Source organism: Denticeps clupeoides, chromosome 3, assembly GCF_900700375.1.
Source record: "Denticeps clupeoides chromosome 3, fDenClu1.1, whole genome shotgun sequence".
In the NCBI taxonomy this organism is placed as follows: domain Eukaryota; kingdom Metazoa; phylum Chordata; class Actinopteri; order Clupeiformes; family Denticipitidae; genus Denticeps; species Denticeps clupeoides.
Genome location: NC_041709.1, coordinates 11,645,785 through 11,666,467, shown reverse-complemented (window position 1 = coordinate 11,666,467; position 20,683 = coordinate 11,645,785). Strand labels below are relative to the sequence as shown.

General features: G+C 46.7%; 2 protein-coding genes across 4 annotated transcripts in view; one reads left to right on the top strand and one right to left on the bottom strand.

Annotated features, from left to right (window-relative positions):
• Positions 1-2: 2 nt before the first annotated feature.
• pargl (poly (ADP-ribose) glycohydrolase, like) lies at positions 3-14,675 on the bottom strand. The gene is made up of 18 exons (XM_028974892.1): positions 14,556-14,675; positions 13,662-13,951; positions 7,079-7,179; positions 6,354-6,586; positions 6,146-6,265; positions 5,493-5,582; positions 4,938-5,009; positions 4,657-4,743; positions 4,414-4,574; positions 3,721-3,800; positions 3,529-3,601; positions 3,375-3,450; positions 1,400-1,547; positions 1,076-1,154; positions 861-969; positions 617-719; positions 389-517; positions 3-262 (listed from the first exon to the last, which is right to left on the bottom strand). Exons 1-18 carry the CDS (start codon positions 14,673-14,675, stop codon positions 159-161), a joined length of 2,175 nt encoding a protein of 724 aa, XP_028830725.1. The 3' UTR covers positions 3-158.
• zmiz2 (zinc finger, MIZ-type containing 2) overlaps positions 10,865-20,683 on the top strand; it is a 24,205-nt gene continuing 14,386 nt past the window's right edge. For 2 of the 3 annotated variants that reach the window (XM_028971118.1, XM_028971115.1), the window contains exon 1: positions 10,865-11,322. The gene's annotated coding sequence lies outside the window, so the exon portion shown is untranslated. Of the gene's footprint in view, positions 11,323-11,621; positions 11,757-20,683 lie in introns of those variants that run through there. The other variant, XM_028971116.1, reaches the window with a different exon arrangement.

Sequence of the window (20,683 nt, the reverse complement as noted above, 5' to 3'; positions counted from 1 at the left end):
TAATTTATTTATTTCTGCTCATACAGATATACAGGATTATTACATATTTACAGTAATCACAAAAAGAAGATCCATATATCAGTGCTTCAGGAGCAAACAAGATCATTAGAACATTCCGGATTGATTCCAGGATGAAGAATACTTAAAGATCTCTCGCTCTAAAGAGAACTAGACGGAACATCCAGGAACTTGAACAGATCCAGTTGTGGATCATGTCCACGTTTAATCAGGCAATAACTCTTCAGCGTTTCATATATCTTTGCTGTTGGTAAGAAGGAGAATGATGGATAAGTGAAATCCTTTTCAAATCTTTCCAATTACAAGGTTTACCCCTATTACAGTCCTGGAGCAGACGTGAAAATTAGGAGAATAATTTAGTTGACCTTACCTACTGTACTTTTCTGTTCTGTGAGATTTTGGTGCAATTTCATCAGGTCCTTCTCGAGCTTTCTGTCCCCAAATGTGAAGAACACCATGTCTCTCCCTGCAGCTGCTGCTGCCATCATCTGAATTAGAGCTGGAATCGAGTAAATTCCAGTGAATCAAATAAATATAAAATTTTCCAGTCAGAACTCCTGACTGTAAGACTGGTACACAATTAGATGAGTGCAGATACCTTTGAGTTTGGACTCGCCATGGAAGGCCCCACACCCCCAATTTCCTGTGGCAATGGCTGGAAGGGTGTTAGCATTGTGGGTATCGACAAAGCCACAGTAGGCCTTTGAGAATGATAAAAGTCAATAAGATGCCTGGCTCAGGCACAAACAATAATTAACCAATAAAATAACCAAAATATGGTTTTTATCTGAAGTCCTTGTGATATCTTTTCCACATTTGTCATAGAACCCACAGGCACTTACCTTGTTTAGCTCACGCTTTATGTTCCTCTCTGTGTACTGGTCCTCCGTTCTTTTTAAGTTTAGCGCATCAATGGCAACTATTTGTCGATGGAGTCTTTTCCACTCATCTCTACGGTTAAAAAACTATTTTAGTTATGAATGACTGGGACACTAGAACAGTACAAATTCCCAACACCTGCCATTTAATGCCATGTGCAGACTCTGAGTGTGTTTACCTGCTGGTGTTGTCTTGGTAAGGGCCAACCCACTCAAAATTCCTGCTGTAGCCCGAGTATAAGCTGTACTGCTGGACTCCTGGTGACAGTAAGATTCTGTCAGTAAAATCTTTCTACACTTAAATACACCACGCTCTTGTAAACAACTGTTAAACAAAGATTCATATATGTTGAAAGACAGAATGTTATTTTGTCCTGTATTTTTTTGGTGATATTTCCATTCACCAAAGAAGATGACTTACATAGCTATTATGGAATACATTATCTCCCCAAAAACATGGGGAGGTCTAACAGCACTACTATGCAAGAAGCGGGCGGAGTCACCTGTGATCTTCAAACACTCGTTGTCATTAAGTTTCTCCGTAAACAGCCTTGCGACGATCAGCTCCGGGTGGATGAGGAAGAGGATCTCTTCCTGAACCAGTCCATGGCCAAGAACCCCACCACCCACCATGTTACAGGCAAAGTCCACCTGTCAGCCAAAAAATGGAGAGAATACTATTTACAACCACCTGCCGCAGGTCACCGCTGCCAGAGTGCATCCTGGGACATGATTCAGCCACACACTACAGTGCCTATGGAAATTATTAACAGCACAGCAGTATTCAATTTTTCCACATTTTGTTAGGTTACAGCCTTACTCCAAAATGCATTTTGTTCCCTCAGAATTTTATACACAACACCCCATAACGAAAAGTGATTGCTTTGCTCCGTGGCACCTTGGCGGTTTGGGGATTTGAACCGGCAACCTTCTGATTACCATTGCACACAATGACAATGTGAAAAAGTTTTCTTGAGGTTTAGGCAAATTTTTTAAAAATAAAAAACTGAGAAAAGCACATATGTATTCACTGCCTTTGCTCAATACTTTGTCGATGCAGCTTTGGCTGCAATTACAGACTCAAATCTTGTTGAATATCATGCAACAGGTTTGGCACACCTATCCTTGGCCAGTTTGGCCCATTCCTCTTTGCAGCACCTCTCAAGCATCATCAGGTTGGATTGGAAGCATCAGTGCACAGACATTTTAAGATCTTTCAGAGTCTGGGCTCTGGCTTGGTCACTCAAGAAAATTCACAGAGTTGTCCTGAAGCCACTCCTCTGATATCTTGTCTGTGTGCTTTAGGTTGTTGTCATGCTGAAAGATGAACAGTTGCCCCAGTTCAAGAGCACTCTGGGGCCGGTTTTCATCCAGGATGTACAATGCTGCAGTCATTATCCTCTATCCTGACTAGTCTCCCAGTTCCTGAAGCTGAGAAACATCCTCACAGCATGATGCTGCCATCACCATGCTTCACTGTAGGGATGGTATTGGTCTGGTGATGAGTGGTGCCTGGTTTACTCCAAACGTGACACCTGGCGTCCACACCAAAGAGTTCAATCTTTGTCTCATCAGACCAGAGACTTTCAGGTGCCTTTTGGCAAAATCCAGGAGGGTTGCCATGTGTGGTTTACTAAGGAGTGCCTTCTATCTGGCCACTCTACCATACAGGCCAGATTGGTGGATTGCTGCAGAGATGTTGTCCTTCTAGAAGGTTCTCCTCTGTCTACAGAGGAGCTCTGACAGAGTGACCATCGAGTTCTTGGTCACCTCCCTGACTAAGGTCCTTCTTCCCCGACCGCTTAGTTTAGGTGGCCGGCCAGCTTTAGGAAGAGTCCTGGTGTTTTTTAACTTCTTCCATTTATGGATGATGGAGGCAACTGTGGTCATTGGGACCTTCAAAGAAGCAGACATTTTTCTGTAACCTTACCCAGATGTGTGCCTATAGACAATCTAGTTTTGGAGGTCTACAGACAATTCCTTTGACTTCATGCTTGCCTTGACATGAACTGTGAACTGTTGGACCTTATATAGATGGTGTGTGCCTTTCCAAATCATGTCCAATCAACTGCTTTTTCTCAGGTTGAAGAAAACATCTGCAGAAACATCTCAAGGATGATCAGGGGAAACAGGAGGGAAACCTGAGCTCAATTTTGATCTTCATGGCAAAGGCCGTAAAAATACTTATATACATGTGCTTTCTCAGATTTTTTAAATGTTTTTAACAAATTTGCCAAAACAATTATGTCATTATGGGGTTTTGCGTGCAGAATTCTGTGGAAAAAAATGGTCAATTTTGGAAAAGCTGTGAATACTTTCTGGATGCACCAATTTAGAATTGCCAATCCACATGGTGTTCATGCTTTTAGATGGTGGGAGGAAACCGGAGAACCTGGAGGAAACCCAGATCAATACAATAAAAACATGGAAGCTCCACACTCACAAACCGTAAGCAAATAGTAGTTGAACAGTGCTAACCTGCAACATGCCTCTTCCGTCTTTTTCAATAGTGCCTTCAGAGGTGGCGTGAAGTTTTGTGAATGTCATCGTCTGACTGATACATCAGAGCATGTGTGGAATATGCAGTATACATTACATTATATACATTACATTAGGAACAAATGAAACCTACGTTGTCCATGGTGGCAGTTTTCTATCTTGGATGAAGCATCTCTCGAAGGTAACAAGTCCACGAGGTTTCGTGTCTGATGTGTCATGCAAAAGAAAGAAGAAAGTATTATTTCTCAATCAGCTCATATCAACTATCACAAATGAAAGATTTGAACTGTTTCACCATTCAGTGTTGCTATGATGTTGTTAGTACCTTCATCTGTCACAGTTTTGAAGTAATGGAAAATGGCCCTCAGTTTTTCAGTGGTTGTTGGAGCGCGATCAGCAAACAAGCTGGCAGAAAACGCATATATGGGTTATAGGCAATTTTGTATTAGATAAAATGCATTTGGATTATTAAGCATAAATGACATTAAGAAACAGGCAATGAAATCTAAAATGCATTCACACACATTCATGGTCGATACTGCTAGATTGAACACTGTGTTGTTCTGGATAATTGCAATTACTTTTGCCATACCAGGTTTAGCCATGATTATTCTTATCCAAAACCAATTGCTGAAAGCAATAAATCTGTGCAGGAAAAAAGATCGATTCATTACGATTCATTAAAACTGCAGGTTGTTCCTGGGATACAGTGAAACACCTGGTCTGATCTCAAAGAAGAACGACTGTAGCTCAGATTCCTGAAGGCCCGAATGCTGTTCATGATGAGAGAGGTGTAGAAACACATGAAGCTGAGTAATTGGAAATCTGCCACAGTGACCATGATCACATGAGCAATGGGACAGTGAAGCAAGAATGTAGATGAAGGTCAATAGTGCTGAAGAATCACGTTTTCTGTGAGATCATGTGGAAGGTCATATTTTCCAGGGGAGCAGATGATGGCAGGACACAATATGGCAGGATGTCCTAGATAAATGTTTTGTGCATAAAAGTGACAGACCTGCTGAAGTTGATGGTGGGGTAGTTGCAATATTCAGTACCAGGCTTAGAGTTGTTTCGGTGAGGAAAAGTACAGTAGAAGGCGTTGGCTAGCAGACAGGCAATCTGCATTTGGGAGAGAGTGATGGCACATCCTACCCCCTGCTGGAGCAGCGGAATGGCCTACCCCAAGTGAACACAAGATCCTTTTATGCACCTTTCTCCCCAAAAAAAAGAAAAACAAAGACATGCTAGTTTTCCTGACCGTCGTAACATAGCGAGGCAGCTTGAGGGCCAGGTCTGCCATTTTGGCGATAACACAAGAGAACACATCTTGCTCCTTAGGCAGGCGCTGGGAGAAAAAGAAAATGTAATAAAAGCTGGAACAGATACATTTACAGATATTATATTAAATCAATTGAATTAAAACAAGTATCAGTATTAATTTAATAAGTACATATCAACATTTAATGTGTATATCAAAATGTATTAATCAGAACATAAATTAAAGTGTTTTTAAATAATATCTTGTTACCATACACCTACATCAAAATATGTGTAAAGTGCTTCAAAGTTCCATTGGTCTTTGTATTGTGGGTTGTATGCCTTGATAGCACTCTGGAGAAGTCATAGAAAAACAGTCAATTCTTCAGCATATTCTATTTTTATTTCATTTTATTTTGGGCATTCTATCTAAAAAAATCCAAAACAGTTGGAACTCTGTGTAAACTAAAAAAGGAATGCAATGGTGTGCAACCCTCATAATTTTTCCAAAATTTCCCCAAAAATAAATTGTTTAAACTGAGGCCACACATCCCTGTAGGAAAAAGAAGGAGTTGATGCTGAATATTGATAACAAGCTAGATGGTCTGAGCTGAAATATGTCCTGTTTTACACCTAGCCTCAGTTTAAAATTGCATGGCAACATTGCTACTGTAAATTAGTAAAAATGTAAGGGGAGATAAAATCCTGGTTTACATTTTACACAACGTCCCAAATGGTTTGCAAATATGGGTTGTAATTACCCAATAATAACAAGTGCTGTAACATCATCCCAATGAGCAATAATGGTTTCATAAAGCACTTTCATGTCTGTCTTACCTCAACATTCATTACTGATGGAGAGCCCTTAGCCAGCTCGGTCAGACGTTTCTCTATGGCGTCCCAGCGCACACGCGCCCTATCACCGCTCTGAAATGAAAAATATGAGTGAAAGTGACTAAAGTGAAAGTGATTACTTGTCACATGTGACACACCCCAGCACAGCACCCAGAGCACAAAGTGGAATGTGGTCACTGCGTTTGACCCATACCCTGAGGGAGCAGTGGACAGCCAGGACTGGTGCCCGGGGAGCAGTGTGTGGGGACGGTACTTTTGCTCAGTGGAACCCCAGTGGCACCTCAGTGGCACCCTGACGGGAAAGGATTCGAACCGGCAACCTTCTGATTACGTGTCGGTTTCCTTTACCCGCTAGGCCACCACTGCACCACGAGACAGACTCATGTGATATGTTTATTGCCAGGTTTAAGTTTAAGGGGGTTTGGATGAAATGTGTCTCTATGCTGACAATTAGCTGCAGCTTAATATCTGAAAAACCAATCAGCTTGTGTCTGAAAGGTTTCGTGTCTGTGACCTTGTATAATAATTCTGAGCGCGTCATCCATTAGTCGCACCGAGGATACAACGCATTCACACCCCTAACCAACTGTAATCAATTCATCTCCAACTCAAATACAGAAGATTCATCAACCAACCAGCACTGATGACTTTTTGTAAGTAGAGAAGTGGGAATTTGGCATCTTGACGTGACGTGCATCCCAACGTTGCTGTCCATTGTAAGGTTTTATCACATGCCTATGGTTGAAGTCATTCACCTGCAGGGTGATCAGCAGTTATATAGACTAACTGATTAATTAAATGCCAAGCAGAACGCAAACAAAAACCCAATATTCCCCAACTTACGTCAATAAGAACTTGGTGCTTGGTGCTGGGTGTGAGTTCACCCAAGCAAATGTTGCAGTTCTCGGCTCTCTTCTGGCGCCACTGTCCACAGGGGACTTCATCTCCAGGCGTCCCATCGAAGCCCTGGGCTCCTGGTGGCCTGTCAGAGCCCCTGGGGCTCAGAGGTGGGCTGCGGCGGTCGCCCACTGGGGAGTCTGGAGCGTAGGTGAGGCATTCCTTCACACCTGCCATCTCTGCAGAGAGGAAACACAGAGATGTCAAATTCTAATTTTATTTCTCACATACACAGTCATACATGGTATGATATACACAGTGAAATGCTTTTGCAGTCCAGAAGTGATTGAAAGTGCTGGAGTGTGTTAGATGCACCCTCTCTCTGGAGCTGCTCATGTTCATCATTTATACAAGTGGGAATTTGACCAAGAGCCCAACAGACGGGCGACACTTACAATGCTAACCAATACTAAAAACAAAACAGGATCCTTTTCTTGCGCTCATCTCCGGCGCGTCGGGCTGTATTTACCACCGCGCGTTCATTTCACTTTCGATTTGAGTGAAAACCTGCTCAGATTCGCGAAACGAAACACACACAAAAAAAGCAACGAGGAGTAAAGTTAATACTGCAGCAGCGGTGCACTGACAGACCAGCAAACTTCGTCAGAGTAGCGTACTGACAGCCCCACGCCTAACCCACGTGTACACTGACATTACGTTCGATGCCTTACCTTCGTTCGTTCGACCGTATGACAGCGCGACAGTCGCGGCGCATGCGCGGTAGCCACAGGTGTGCTGGTCTGTAACGTCATCGATGAAAACCGGCCGCTCTCTGATTGGCCCGATTTACACCAGTCATTTTTGACAATCGATATAGTGTGTTCCATTGGAAACATAATTATAGGATTACAGAATATATATTTTGGCTCACAGCAAATATTACGTTAACCTAGCCTACCAAGAATAAATGAGCGATATGGATTTTTTTTTATTTAAACAGACAAATTCCGAAACTATAAAGTACAAAAACAATTACAATGCTTAAGTTATTGTATTGTCCATACAGAACGGTGGTGTACTCTTATCCGGCCACGTTTCAGGATTGTGTGGAATTTCGAGAATCTAGTTCAACTGCAGATTTGCTGAAGTGATTGACATGAACGGCCTGTGCGGTCAGTTCTGCGTCGCCGCCACCAGGTGTCGCCAAACGCGCATTTGTTGGATGGAGAGGCTCCCCGTTCCCGAGCATCTGCTCGCAGTGTATTCAAACAAAGAAGGGCTATCGACTCTCGAGAGCTTCCTGAGCATCGCTTATTTCACTGAATAATTCTTTAATCAAAGTGGATCCTCCAAAGCCGCCTGCCGTCGCTTCATGTTTCCCGTAGGGATTAAAATGAACCTGATTAAGAGTTTGTGTCAAAGCCCATTTAAAGCAATTTGCAACAATAGCAACAACATCCAAATTGGACCACCAATTGAGAAAGACAGAGCGTCCCGAAATGCATTAGCAGATAAAAGATTCACCTCCGGCAACAAGAACAACAGACCCCCCCTTTAAATGTGAAAAGCCCTCCCTGTGTGTGTCAAACGGTTCCCGCCGGAGGCTTTATTTTCACTCTCCAGCCCCAGTGTCCTCCAGTGTCTCTGACCCATCCCATGGTTCCACTGCTGCCCTGCGGTTGTATCTTATTAGCCGTGCTGGTGTGGGGAAAGTCAGCACGACACAGTCCCTGCGTAGGCTGACCTGTGACCCAGTGTTGACACATAATCAGTAGCATCGCCTGCGTTGTGGCATGCGCTGCCTTCTTTCAATGTCATTTCAACAAATTCATCTTCTTGCATTACATTCGGAGTTTAATTGGAAAAGGAGCGCTCGTGGCATGGAGCGTTTCGCTCTGCAATGAGAAAGTACTGGTTTTGACTGCATCCCCAGTGCTTGTTGGAGTGGGTGTGCCTTTCAGCCCTGTTAAGCTGCTGTGTTGCCGTCATTTCCACCAAACCATGGCAGCGGGTATGGCTCGGTAGTGAGATCCTGCCCCCTTTCCTGCTGACTGTTATTGTCGGTCAGTCACTTCTCAGGAATGCTCCTCTTCGGGCCAGAGAGGAGAAGTCACTGCAAAGGAATGCAGAGCGCCCCACAATGTTGACTTAAAAAGGCTAGAAATTCTATAATTCGTTCATGTCTTGGTTATTCCATTTCCTGACGGGATTTCAGACACAGAGAAAAAAAATGCCGGACAGACATCCATCTGCTGCATATAAAGCTATATATTGTGTGAATGTGTGAGAGTGTGTTCTCTTTGTTCATTTAATCAGCCCTCTAGTAGCACCACATTGGCACACACACATGCGTGCAGACGGTGGCAGCCCGCCTCCTGCGCTACTACTAGCTATCAGCATTTGCACTCAGCTTAGTTGGGGAGGGAGGGGGAGACATATTGTTATTGCACAGGACTGCTGTGCCAACACCCACTGCACAGCCTCACGGTACGAGAAAGGATCAATAGCAGAGCGTTTTCTGACCCCGATACAGTGGGCTGTGTGCCTGCATGTGGAGAAAGGCAGCGGAGGGGGGTGGGGGTTGTGACATTGTTAAATGACTGCAGTGGGTTGGAATGGGGAGAGGGGAGGGGGATGCGGCAGGTCGTGGGGGGAGGGGCAGTGTTTTGGGGAGTGGTGGTGGTGGTGGGGGCATTGACATCGATAGCTGGGAGAAAGATGAAAAAAGGCAAAGAATCTCAGCACCTGTTTCCAGGGCAACAGGGAGCTGCTGAGCATAAGTCTGACTCTAACCCCCCTTTGCTGCACTGGCCTCATGCAGCGATGCACACACATTCAAAAGAATGTCACTTCTACACACACACACACACACACACATTACAATGATCACTTAACCCTGCATCCCTGCCTTTTACCTCGTACTTATTTGATATGTTAAATTAAACTGCACTGAACTCACAAAACACCCCTGAGCATTTTTGTCTTCATCACCTGGTCAGATGATTATTTTTTTTCCACTGCAGGCTGCACTGCACGCTGTGCTCACACGGACTCTCTACAGTACATAACTGGCCACACAGACCTCTGGAGAGCTGTTCAGTCACGCTTATCAAGCAGCAGATCCATTGTTCTTTTCTCAGCAGCTTCAGTCTAGTCCAAGTAATCTCTCTCTCTCTCTCTCTCTCTCTCTCTCTCTCACTTGCTCTCTCTTTCACCCCCCACCCCACCACCTCTCTCTCTCTCTGCTGGATAATTCCCATGATATGTTATTGCCATCGGCAGGGACCGCACCATGCCAGTGAGCCAACAAGAAAGGGGGATTGTGTGATATCTAAATTTCGCTTCAGTATTTCTGTCCTTGAAAGGGCCTGACAATGTCCTGTTTGGACTTAAAACATGACCAAAGACTGAACTCATTTCTAACCGTGAACAAAGTTTCTTATAAACACTACACTCTTCCATCACAATGAAATGACCCCTCTTCTGAGTACTGAAGTGGACTAGCCCATTCCCTTTTGGCTCTGTAAAGTGTCTGTTTTATTGACTCAGTGTCTTAAGGGCAGTTATTTTCCCCCTTTTCTCACAGATATGGCATTGCCTTCTGAGATATTAACGAGACACGATGAGGAAGGAATATCAATTATACAGCTCAGCCATGCAAGAGCACCGGTAGAGCAATGGGAGGAATCATTCTCACAAAGTGACAGGAAATATTGTGAAGAAGCAATTTAAAAGGGATTGATCTATTTTAATAATGTCATCCCTGGCCCATATTTTCTGCTAAATTAAGAGAGGATCTCAGGGTGTGAGTACATATTCAAGTAAAATACAGCCATCAAGAATAAACAAGATTATAACATTAGAGCACTATTAACTTAGGTCAATAAGTAGTTAAGTAAATAAAAAGTGTTATAAATAAACTGTATTAGTACTACTACCACTGGTGGTAGAAGTACTTGTAGTATAATGTTTCTGCTGGTTTTGCTGTTGTCCAGTGGGTGGGGTTTGCTTTGACCTTTTATGACCTCTCTATTGTGCTCTGTGCAATAGACCCCCCCCCCCCCCCCCCCCCGTTTTACTGCCCCACTTTCACCAGGAAGACCTCAGCAAACAGCAATTAACAATCAATTGATCAGTTAAAGAAACCCGTCCCACATGCATGTTCACTGCTTGCTGCAGTGCCGAGAAGGAAATTCGCCTACATTCCTTCTGTTTTGTCCTAAATTAAGTCATACAGGTAACAGTTGAATTAGTTGGAGAAGCGAGGCAACGGATAAGTAAACCTTCTATGACAAAGAATTGGTCAAGTTAAATGTACGTTTCTACTGAAGATAGATTGTTAGTTTATTCTGTCGAATGAATGCACGTTTAGCAGTAAAATGACACGCTCTTTCTCTCTCTCTTCGTCGCTCTGGTTCCTTGCGGGAAACAGAGCCAAGATGGCGGCAGGAGTGCTGTCGAGTCGGAGCAGCAGCGCGCCGTGTGAACTCCTCCCCCTTTCGACGATCTGCTGCTCTGGTCTGAGAGCCACGGGAAGTCGGCCGAGGGAAGGAGAGAGAGGGAGAAAGAAACCTGCCTCTTTCTTTCGCCTGAGAATCTCCATCCCCACGATCTCATGAATAAATTATAGCGGCTCATTGTGCAATAGAGGGAGGAATGCAGCTCGGGAAAAGGCTGCCGAGGTGTACTCGCTCCAGCCCGGCAGCAGCAGAACGCACACCGGGATCGAGGAAAGCGTGCGCGTTTTATTATTTTTCTTTCACAAGCATATGGACGTAACGAGGACGAGGTAGCACAACTTTGTCGCGGTACGTCTTTCGGCAGCCGGACGAGGAGGGAAACGATACAGACTTAAAGAAAGAACTTTTCCCCAGTCGGGTCGGCCCCTCTCCTTCCGAAATAAAGGATTTCCCCAGCGCGCAACACGGGACGCATCGGCCGCGGACGGAGCAACCTCGGGCAGCGGTAGTCGGAGGTAAGACCGGCGCCGGGGCTGCACGCGTCCTGCACGTCGGCGGCACGCTGGCTCGACGTTGTCTGGCCGCGGCCGAATCGGACGCCGACGGTCCCCGCTGCCTTTGGTGGAAGCAACGCGACTGCATACAAAATGTCTTCCGTGGCGGCTCTCTCTTTTTTTTTTTTTTTTTTTTTTCCTTTTTCTCTCTCTTTCTTTTGGATCGCCAATTCCTACAACGACACGGCGGCTTCGGTGTGACGTGTGGCCGGCGGGTCGTGAACGCGCGAGTTACGCACGCACGCACGCGCGCGCGCGCTCACCGGTTGCGCGTGTTTCAGTTACCGTGCGACGTCACCGTGCACAGAAAAAAAGGTGCACGCCTCGTCTCCGTCTTGTCTTCTTTCACGAATTGCGATGTTGTTGTGTGTGGATCAGAGAACCACGCAGACCAGGTGAGTCTCGCCTGAAGACCAGCTCTCCACGGGTCCGAGAAAAGCAACCCCCACCCCCTTGTGATTATTTTATTTTCGGTTTTTAAAGATGCTTAACTTCGTACCGGTGCGATGCTGGTTCGGGCCGGCAGCCTCCACTTCATCCTGGAGAGGTGACACCAGCGGAGTGGTCTCATGTACCGACTGCTCATTTCGGCCGAGATTATCTCGTGGAAAGTAATGAAGGAGCCTGAGTACAGGATCCCCAGTGCGCCTCAACTGTGCCTGAACTCCGCAATTGGTGCACAAACAAGTTGCGCCCTCCTCAGAAATGATCTTGACCAAATATGACCTTTTGTATTGACTACGGTGATGGAACACGCGCAGCAGAATTTCGGAGCCGCTTCTGAGGTTTTCAGCTTAGTTGAGGGGGAGATGAAAAAAGGTGCCTGTGTGCCTGGAAACATGTCGTTTTTTTGTTTTTCAGTCTTGAGCTTTGGAAAGACTTGACGTGACCTTGGGCTTTAGTGTGAACCTTGCATTTCTGTGAAGAGGATAAATACGATGCGTTTAGGGCTGTTCCCGGAACACGAGGGTCTTCAGATTGTGGCCGGTAGTCCCCAGACATAACTAGTGACTTGCATTTGTAATTCTACAAAAAACAAGGTTGTTGTTGTTTTTTTTTTTTTTTTTAATTCAAATTATTTTATTACGCGGTTAGTTTCAGAGTGGGGATTCCAATGACGTTTGCGTTCTCTCGCGTGGTCAAACGTGCCTTGACGGAAACAAACAGAATTTACATTTACTTCTGCAGCCCAAGTTAGAGGTGATGTTGGAATAAAGTTTGACCCGTGGGTCTGCTTGCTTTATGTGTTGCTTAAGTAAAAATACGGGTGATTCGGTGCTGGTGTGCTGTGATGTGTATGTTACAGTTTTGCAACAACACAGCGGGCCTCTGTGTTTCTAAGCAGCGTCAGTTGTCGTGGACATAAACCATTCAATGAGGTGAAATGATATTGTGCCATTATGAGTGCCATGTAATCTCTGACATTCCACTGACAGAGATGCTCTTCTAGAGAAATATTCCTCTCCGCCTCTGTTCTAATTAAGGACTCCGCCTCTAATTAGCGACTGTTCAACCCTTCCGATCGGCTATTGCAAGTTGTTCCTTTTTACACAACAGGATTTTGGCTCGTAAATATCGAACATGATTTTATGCTTAGAACTTGGTGAGAGGCCGCCATCCTGTCGTTAGCGTGGTTATGATTATATGTGTTAAGCCGCTCGCTCTACGTGGTCATTTGAGCAGGTAATTGCTTCAGATCGGCGTCTAGTCAGCGACACTCTTTTCTGGTCCTCACTCCATCGACAGCACGTAACCGGGTGAACCCGTCCACTGCCACTTTGGCTTTTTTGCATACCCGAGCGCGCATACAAATTTATTCCCAGTGTAATCTGAAGGCCCGGCACTGTCCGCACCTCCACCAGCGCGGTGTTCCGAGTGTGATCAGCAGGTAGTCCGCGCGGTAATCTGCCCGTGTCCTGCCCGCTGGTCCTCGTGGTGGGACGGAGGTAGAGTGTCCCTTCCCCTGCTTTTGAGAGTAGGAAGACCGGGGGCGGTGGAGCGAGACCGCTTTAATTACAAAGGATCGGCGCTGGCCAAAGCTGGAGGGCAAATGTCACCAACCTGGTTATCAGCTCTTCTGCCGGCGGGTTCTTACATTTTGGTGACTTCTGACGACTAATTTGATTGAATTAGGCGGACTGCTGGCATGGAGGAGGGGCTCCACTTTAGGCCAGGGGTTCCTCTTCAACAGAGACCCGTCTCCCACAGCAGGGAACCCTGCGCTCACTAATGGTCGGATTCCCATGCAAATGCGGAGTGTGAGGGCGAAAGCATCCACGCGTGGCCACGTATCAGATTACCCTGGCCTAAATATGGCGTTGCCCGCTTTTTGCAAGATTCGAGTAGGACTCTTGTTCTGCCGCGGTGACCCAAAAGTGTGGATCTGAAGCAGCAGGGCCCGAGGGCCCTTTCTTGTGAAGCTCGGAGGGAGAAGGTCCCACTGACGACACATGGTGGGGGGTTCGGGTGGGAGAGGACGGGACGTGGGTGGGGGAAGGGGGTCAGCCGTGGGGGCAGGTAGCTCTTCTTTCACCGCAGCTGCCGTTTGCACTGCAAATTGATGTTCCTCTCTCCTCTTCTTCTCCCCCTCCTGTGTATGTGTTTGGACACACAGGGGCCACTTTGATCTTGGAGGGGGCAGATTGCTCCCAACAGTGAGTGTAGCCTGAGGTCTGTTCATACTACAGCAGTATGGCGGGGGAAAAGGTAAAGATGCTTTTGTCTTGGATGTCAATGCATGGGGTCAGAGAGGTCAGGCCTGAGTACCTTTCCACCAGCTGCTTGGAATTCTGGGAATGTGCCAAGGAGGGGGAGGGGGTAACACATTTAACAATTAGAGGGCCGTGTTGTGTCATCAGATGCACTCTGTGAAATCTACCTTATTGGCCTTGAATATAAGATCGTGCCAATTAAGAGGCTTTGTAAGGTGTGAATGATCATTTGTAACATCATCATTTTATTTGCATTGTAGGCGAGCGCCACTGGTCCAAGCTCACTTCTAACGCAGCGGAGGGCAGAGAGTGAGGAGCTTCGTAAGCGTTCATGACAATTCCTCTTTAAAAAAAAAAGTATTATTATTTATTTATTTTTAGTTCAGCGTGGTGACAGCTGGTGCAGATAAGGAGGATTAGATGCTGTGTTTTATGTCTTGTAATACACACTGCAAATGGGCTACCGTATTGGCCAAGAGCCACCTGAGGGGAGGGCTTAGCGCTCCGCTGACCGCTCAGACGCCAGATCGCTGCCGCCTTCCCTGACCCGTCCGCTCTCCCTTTACTCAGCTGATTAGAGCGGTAATTCAGCGCAGTCGCCATAGTGACCTCTCACACACACACCTTAATCACCTGCCGTGCCGCAGAGCATGTCTTAACTGGGTGTGGGGGAGAAGGTGCCGGCGACTGGTCCCATTGCTGCTGATGCCAACATTTCCTGGACTCACAGTCATTTGCACAATGCTGATGGGGCTTTTTTTCTTATTATTATGAACAATATCCAGGAAAATATTTTTTTTTTTTTCTGTCAGATCCGTAGACATCAGAGTCTCACAGCTTTCAGTGAAGCATTGCAGCTTAAAAAAAAAAAAAAAAGAGGGTGTGCAAAACCGGAACCACCCCAAGCGGTTTTTACTGTATGTAAAAGAGCTTCATTTTCACATGGAAATATCTACAGAGCAGAAGACAACACCTCAACTGTGGGGGGGTGGGGAAAAAAAAAAAAAAAGAGATCAGAAGAGGTTGGCAAGTCGAGTGCAGAATTCCAGTAAATGTAAGGAATGAAGCTGAGACCTGCTGGCCATGAGTTGAAAAACCTGATTGCTGGAGTCATCTTGTTACAAGTGAAGGGACCAGCCCTTGTTGGTTAACATCTCCCTTTCTCGTGGTCTCATCTGCAGTGTCAGCCCCGATGGCTAATCTTTCCCATCAGCCCCGCGCCTGACTGTGACGCAGGTCGGCGTCCACGTGCCTCCTTGCCCAAACACTTTCCATCTAATCTGGCCTCTGGAGAGAATGCTTCCATGTCATCATTCACACTCCCCATATGCTGCTGCTCGGCACGCGAGGACGTCGGGGGACAATTAATCATAGTCAGGACAAAAAAAAAGAGGGTGAGGGGAGGGGCGGAGCCGAGGCGGGACCCTGTGCTGGAGACCTCGCCGCTAGAGTATCAGCCTGCTATGGCGATGAAGTTGTAGGATCATGGGTTAATAATTACCTGGTGTGTCAGAAGGTGTGTAGTGGTGCAAAAGTGCATGTTTGTGTACTGGTGACTTCCATAAAATGCTGTTTATTGAAGCTCTCTGCCGGTCCCCAGTGCTGGTGTCCACTAACAACCCTGTGTTGGGCTGATGGATGGGATGGTTTGGCTGATGGGGCTTTTCCTCCAAAGGGTGAAATCAGGTGGCCGGTTTGTGCGGAGAGGAGCTGGGCCATGCCGGGTCACTCAGGTTAATGGATTCTCTGTAGACTGTGACAGGGACACGGCGGCCCGTGATGGATGCCTCATTAGAGCTGCTTCTCTATCCAATAGTTCACTCGGTGTGCGAGCACGGCACAATGCAGGAGAGTCAATTATTTCAACCGCCGTTTGATTTGGCTGTGATTAGAGCACCCCGGCTCTCTGATCAGACAGCGCACTGTCACATTAAGCACTAAAGACGTCGCCGAGACGGCTAATAAAAAGTCCAGCGTGACTCCTGAATGTTGCGCATCGCTGTTGTTTTTGTGTATATACTTCTCTCAACAACCCATGATCATTATCAACACTTGTGTCTAAATGTGTTGGGTGGTAGTAGCCTAGTGGGTAACACACTCGCCTATGAACCAGAAGACCCGGGTTCGAATCCCACTTACCACCATTGTGTCCCTGAGCAAGACACTTAACCCTAAGTTGCTCCAGGGGGGAGACTGTCCCTGTAACTACTGATTGTAAGTCGCTCTGGATAAGGGCGTCTGATAAATGCTGTAAATGTAAATCACTTATAGATCGGAACATAGAAAAGAAAGACCCCCACACGTACATTACACGCATTACCCCCGGCCACCAGTTCAACGTCAAACGTCCTCTAATCTCCCAGTGTACCCATAGGTGACAGAGGCTCAGACCGTCTGCCATTTTGGCCATTTCTAGTTGACTCGGGGTGCGTCAGAGTCGATTCTGTGCCTCCTGGGGAGGGGGGTTGGGGAGATGCCACTATCAAAGCGAATCGTGATCTGAGCGTAGGTTCATAGAACAGGTATGGCTCCATGAAGGACATCGCTTACTGGCTTTTTTCATTCGTTTTTTGAGCTGGTGGCACAAACAAAAAAATTAAAAGTGACCGATTCAAATTGAGTCTGCGGTGGCAAATGTACTGAATCATAAGTAGATATCGTTCTCTATTCAATTCGACTGTTGTCTTTGTTCATGCCACACGGGGGTTATGAACTCCCTGCATCATCTTTATTACAAACAGAACTGCGAGCAGTAATCGTTTTCAAGGAGCGCGGCTGTACTCTGCGGTGCAGGTCTAGTCGAGTGTGTTACGGTGGCAGCCGAGATTGTTGCTCAGGCCACTTACAGCTGCTTGGCTGCCAAAGCAGCCTCCCGGAAATTCAGATCACATCAACTTCTGGCTGGCTAACCAACGTCACTGCGAGTGGGGTTTTATTCAGCTTACTGATAAGACGGGAAAGGGCAGCTTCTCTTCTCTTTTTTTATTTTTTTTTTTTTATAAATGTTCTTTTTTCCAGTAATGCCCCCTTTTCTGTTTCTAAGAATATTTCCGCAGCCGTTTGGGCTTCTTCTTCTTCTTTTTTTTCATTTCAGCACTGAATCTTTTGTCAAAACAAAAGTGTCGGGGGGGCTTGCAAATGTACAACATCAAAGATGCATGCAAATCTGCACAAGTGTGTGTGTGTGTGTGTGTGAGAGAGAGATGGACTTGTCAGACAAACACCGTGCAGGGGCGTGGACTCCTCTCTGTCATGCCAGCTTTTGACACCATACAAAACCCCCACCGCGGTCACGCCGCTGCTCTGACATCTCCCTGTGTCTCTTTTACACATGCGCGCGCACACACACACACACACACAGTAAGCTGAGTGCTCATGCCTTTCCTCGCGATCTAAAGACCCACAGTCCGGTGTGAAAAATGGATTGAAGGACCTGTGGTTGTGGGGCTGCAGCTCTGCGTCTCTACTGTATGTCAGAGTTTAGTCATAGCCTCTTTTCTGGATCTGGCCGCATGTGTGTAATCCTGCTGCTTGACTCAGATCGCTGCTTCTTGGAAAGGTGGCTCAACCCCCACCCCTCCTTAACCACCACCACCACCACCACCCTCCTGTCCTCTGATCTCTGGTTGCCCCTCTTACTCCGTAATCAGATTAGTTGGATGAGAGGCTGGCCGGGCGCAGGGTTCACTTGCGAGCGGCTTTTCCTCCTCCTCGCCCGTCGGTGCAGCACAAGGCGCGGTGGAGCGGCTGCCCCGCGGCACTGCTGCTCTGAGGCCGGTGCACCAGACCAGATGCAGGAGCAGCACAGCGCGCCACTGAAAGTGTTGCGCCACAGAGCGTTGAGCTAAAAATGCCCTTGGTAACCTCATCATCCGCGTGGGCGAAGTGGAGTGAGCAGCGATGAAGGAGAATTTTCAGACCGGTTCTCTACGTCTCGCCTGTGCGTGTCGCTCAGAATCGGACCGAAATGAACAAGCCCAGACTGACCTTGTTCCAGTAATTATAAAATGATCGGTGCAAGGTTGCACGCATTTATCACATTTAACCTTACCGGGCTGTGGTTATGCATGTAAGTACAACATACCATAACACGCTATGTCCTTGTGTTTTGTATGCATGTGCACTTCGGCATATGGTTGGGATTATGTTGCATTTGAACTGTACTGGGATGTTGCATGTACTTGATCCATGTAACACAAAAAGCCACCGAAAAGTAAAACAGTGGGGGGACTCATACAGTGCATTTGCAGGGAATTCAGGATACAGATGTTCCGCATAACACAACTGGAGCAAAAATTACATTTACATTTACAGCATTTATCAGACGCCCTTATCCAGAGCGACTTACAATCAGTAGTTACAGGGACAGTCCCCTCTGGAGCAATTTAGGGTTAAGTAGCTTGCTCAGGGACACAATGGTAGTAAGTGGGATTCGAACCCGGGTCTTCTGGTTCATAGGCGAGTGTGTTACCTACTAGGCTACTACCACCAAAAATGGCCCATTAGCAGCTAATTCGCTGTACTGTAATAATTGCAGTATTGTGGTCAGATGATATGGAGTATGATGATGATAACTCTTTGTGTTGTGACTCGTTGTGCACAGCCCTTCTGAAGACTGTCAGAATGTCCACTTGACTGCTGACGGATATCTGTCTGTTTTCTGATGAAATTTATAACCATCACAACCTGGTTTTTCACCATAAGCATGGCTTTGCTGGACTTTCGGTTTTTGGTTTGTGCGATGGGTGAAATCACCAGCCATGACACATTACTGACACAACATGTGGGTGTTTGTCTTTAGTCTCTATTTTATAATGGTGTGCAAAGTACACAGCAGTTACGTCTTGAGCGGAGTGCATCTCTGAGCTCCACTCTGTACTCATTTCCCTTTTATTTGCTCAGTCATCAGCAGGCTTGAGGTCCACCAGCAACACAAAAAAGAGCTCCAGCTATGGGCGCGCCGCAAATGCCCGCAAAGGTTCTCTCCCAGGAAGAATATCATCTGTACACAGTGACGGCGATATCTGCAAAATAATTTGGCTTTCTGTGACCGGGCGAGGCCAGCGGCAATCTGTCTGCGAGCGAGTCTCCATCGAGTGGCTTCTGTCGCCACGCATCAGGCAAACCATCAGTCAGTCAACCTCCCCCCCCCCCCTGCACTAAAGAGGGGCAGAGAGAGTCTGGATGTGTGCTGCTTCAGTCACGTTGAGCGAGGAAGGGAGGGGTGTGAGCGTTGAAGACAAGTTTATCAAGGGGGAGGCCCTTGAACGAACCGGCCGACTCTGCATTTGTAAAGGACAGTCAGAGGCGTAACAAAGTCGTTAAAGGGGAATCGATACAATGGAGTCCATTTGCATTTGTGCAGCACAACTTAAATGGCTTCAGTGGCCAGAAAAGGGCTGGGAGGGGTGTAGCTCAGTTTTTTTTTTTTTTTTTTTTTTTTTTTTTTTTGTGTTCAAAAGCTTTCAGGTCCTCATATCTGTAGAAGATCATCATAATTCTTTTATTTATTATTTTAAGTAGATTAATTTCGTGATCAATAGTGTGTATCTTTATGTTATTCACCTATTTACTTGCTTTTATATTGAATTAATTATTTTCCAAGCTTTTGACATTATGGCCGTCACGTGTTGTCGGTATTTTTGTTGTCTGGCCACCGCCCGGGCGTACTTTGTACATTTTACGAGGCTAATCACAGTCATCCGGGACAGCAAATGGATGGACGCGAGCGTTTTTCACCGGGCAAAAAGGGACTGGGAGTGGCTCTTGGAGGGGACTTGTAGTTTATTGTGTCACGCTGCTGCAGATTTATAGCGCTCGAGGCAGGACCGTTGCATATCCGCATCACACACCTCCAAGTCCCAGGACAGGAGTGTATTTTCCGGGGACGCGGCCGGTCCCGCCGCATTCACATGCACGCGCAAGCCCTTCGCATCCCAGAGAGTCCAACGCGTCGCGTTCTCTGGTCCGTCGGCGTGCAGCAGCAACGTGAACGTCCTGAGGAAGTTTCTCCTTAAACCTGACGCTGTCGAATGTAGACTCGGCAGGCAGTAGGATGTGTGCTTCAGATTGCCGTTACCTTTTGTACCAGTCGCCCTCTGTGTAATTGCCGAGCGAGCGCGCTAAGAAACGTACCTGGGACTATTTCCTCGGGAGAAAAGCGGTAATATTCCTGTGAACTCGCTGATTTTAGTGGTGGACTCGTTTTCACGTTTATCGCCTTGGAATATCATTTTTTTTGTTCCTTCAGGAGCACTCTGGGATTTATTAAGTCAAGTAGTCACCTACAACTGTGTGTGTGTGTGTGTGTGTGTGTGTGTGTGTGTGTGTGTGATGTCTGTTCCCAGAGCTGCAGTGCAGCGTAGTGCTGGAGATGTAGAGGAATGTGTTATCGGGCCCAGCCTTCCTGTGGTTCCTTAATCCCCCATGTCCCCCTGCAGCCTGCCTCTCCGCCAGCAGTTGCTCCGCTCCGCTCCTCCCAGCTCCGTTCTTGCGCAGGGAGGGGGGGGGGGGGGGGGGGGCGTCTGCCTCCTCGGTCATGTGACCCAAGATTCATCCCCCATTTGGCAGCTTAGCAAATAGTTTAGGGGAAGGGGAGTCTGAAGTGTGGT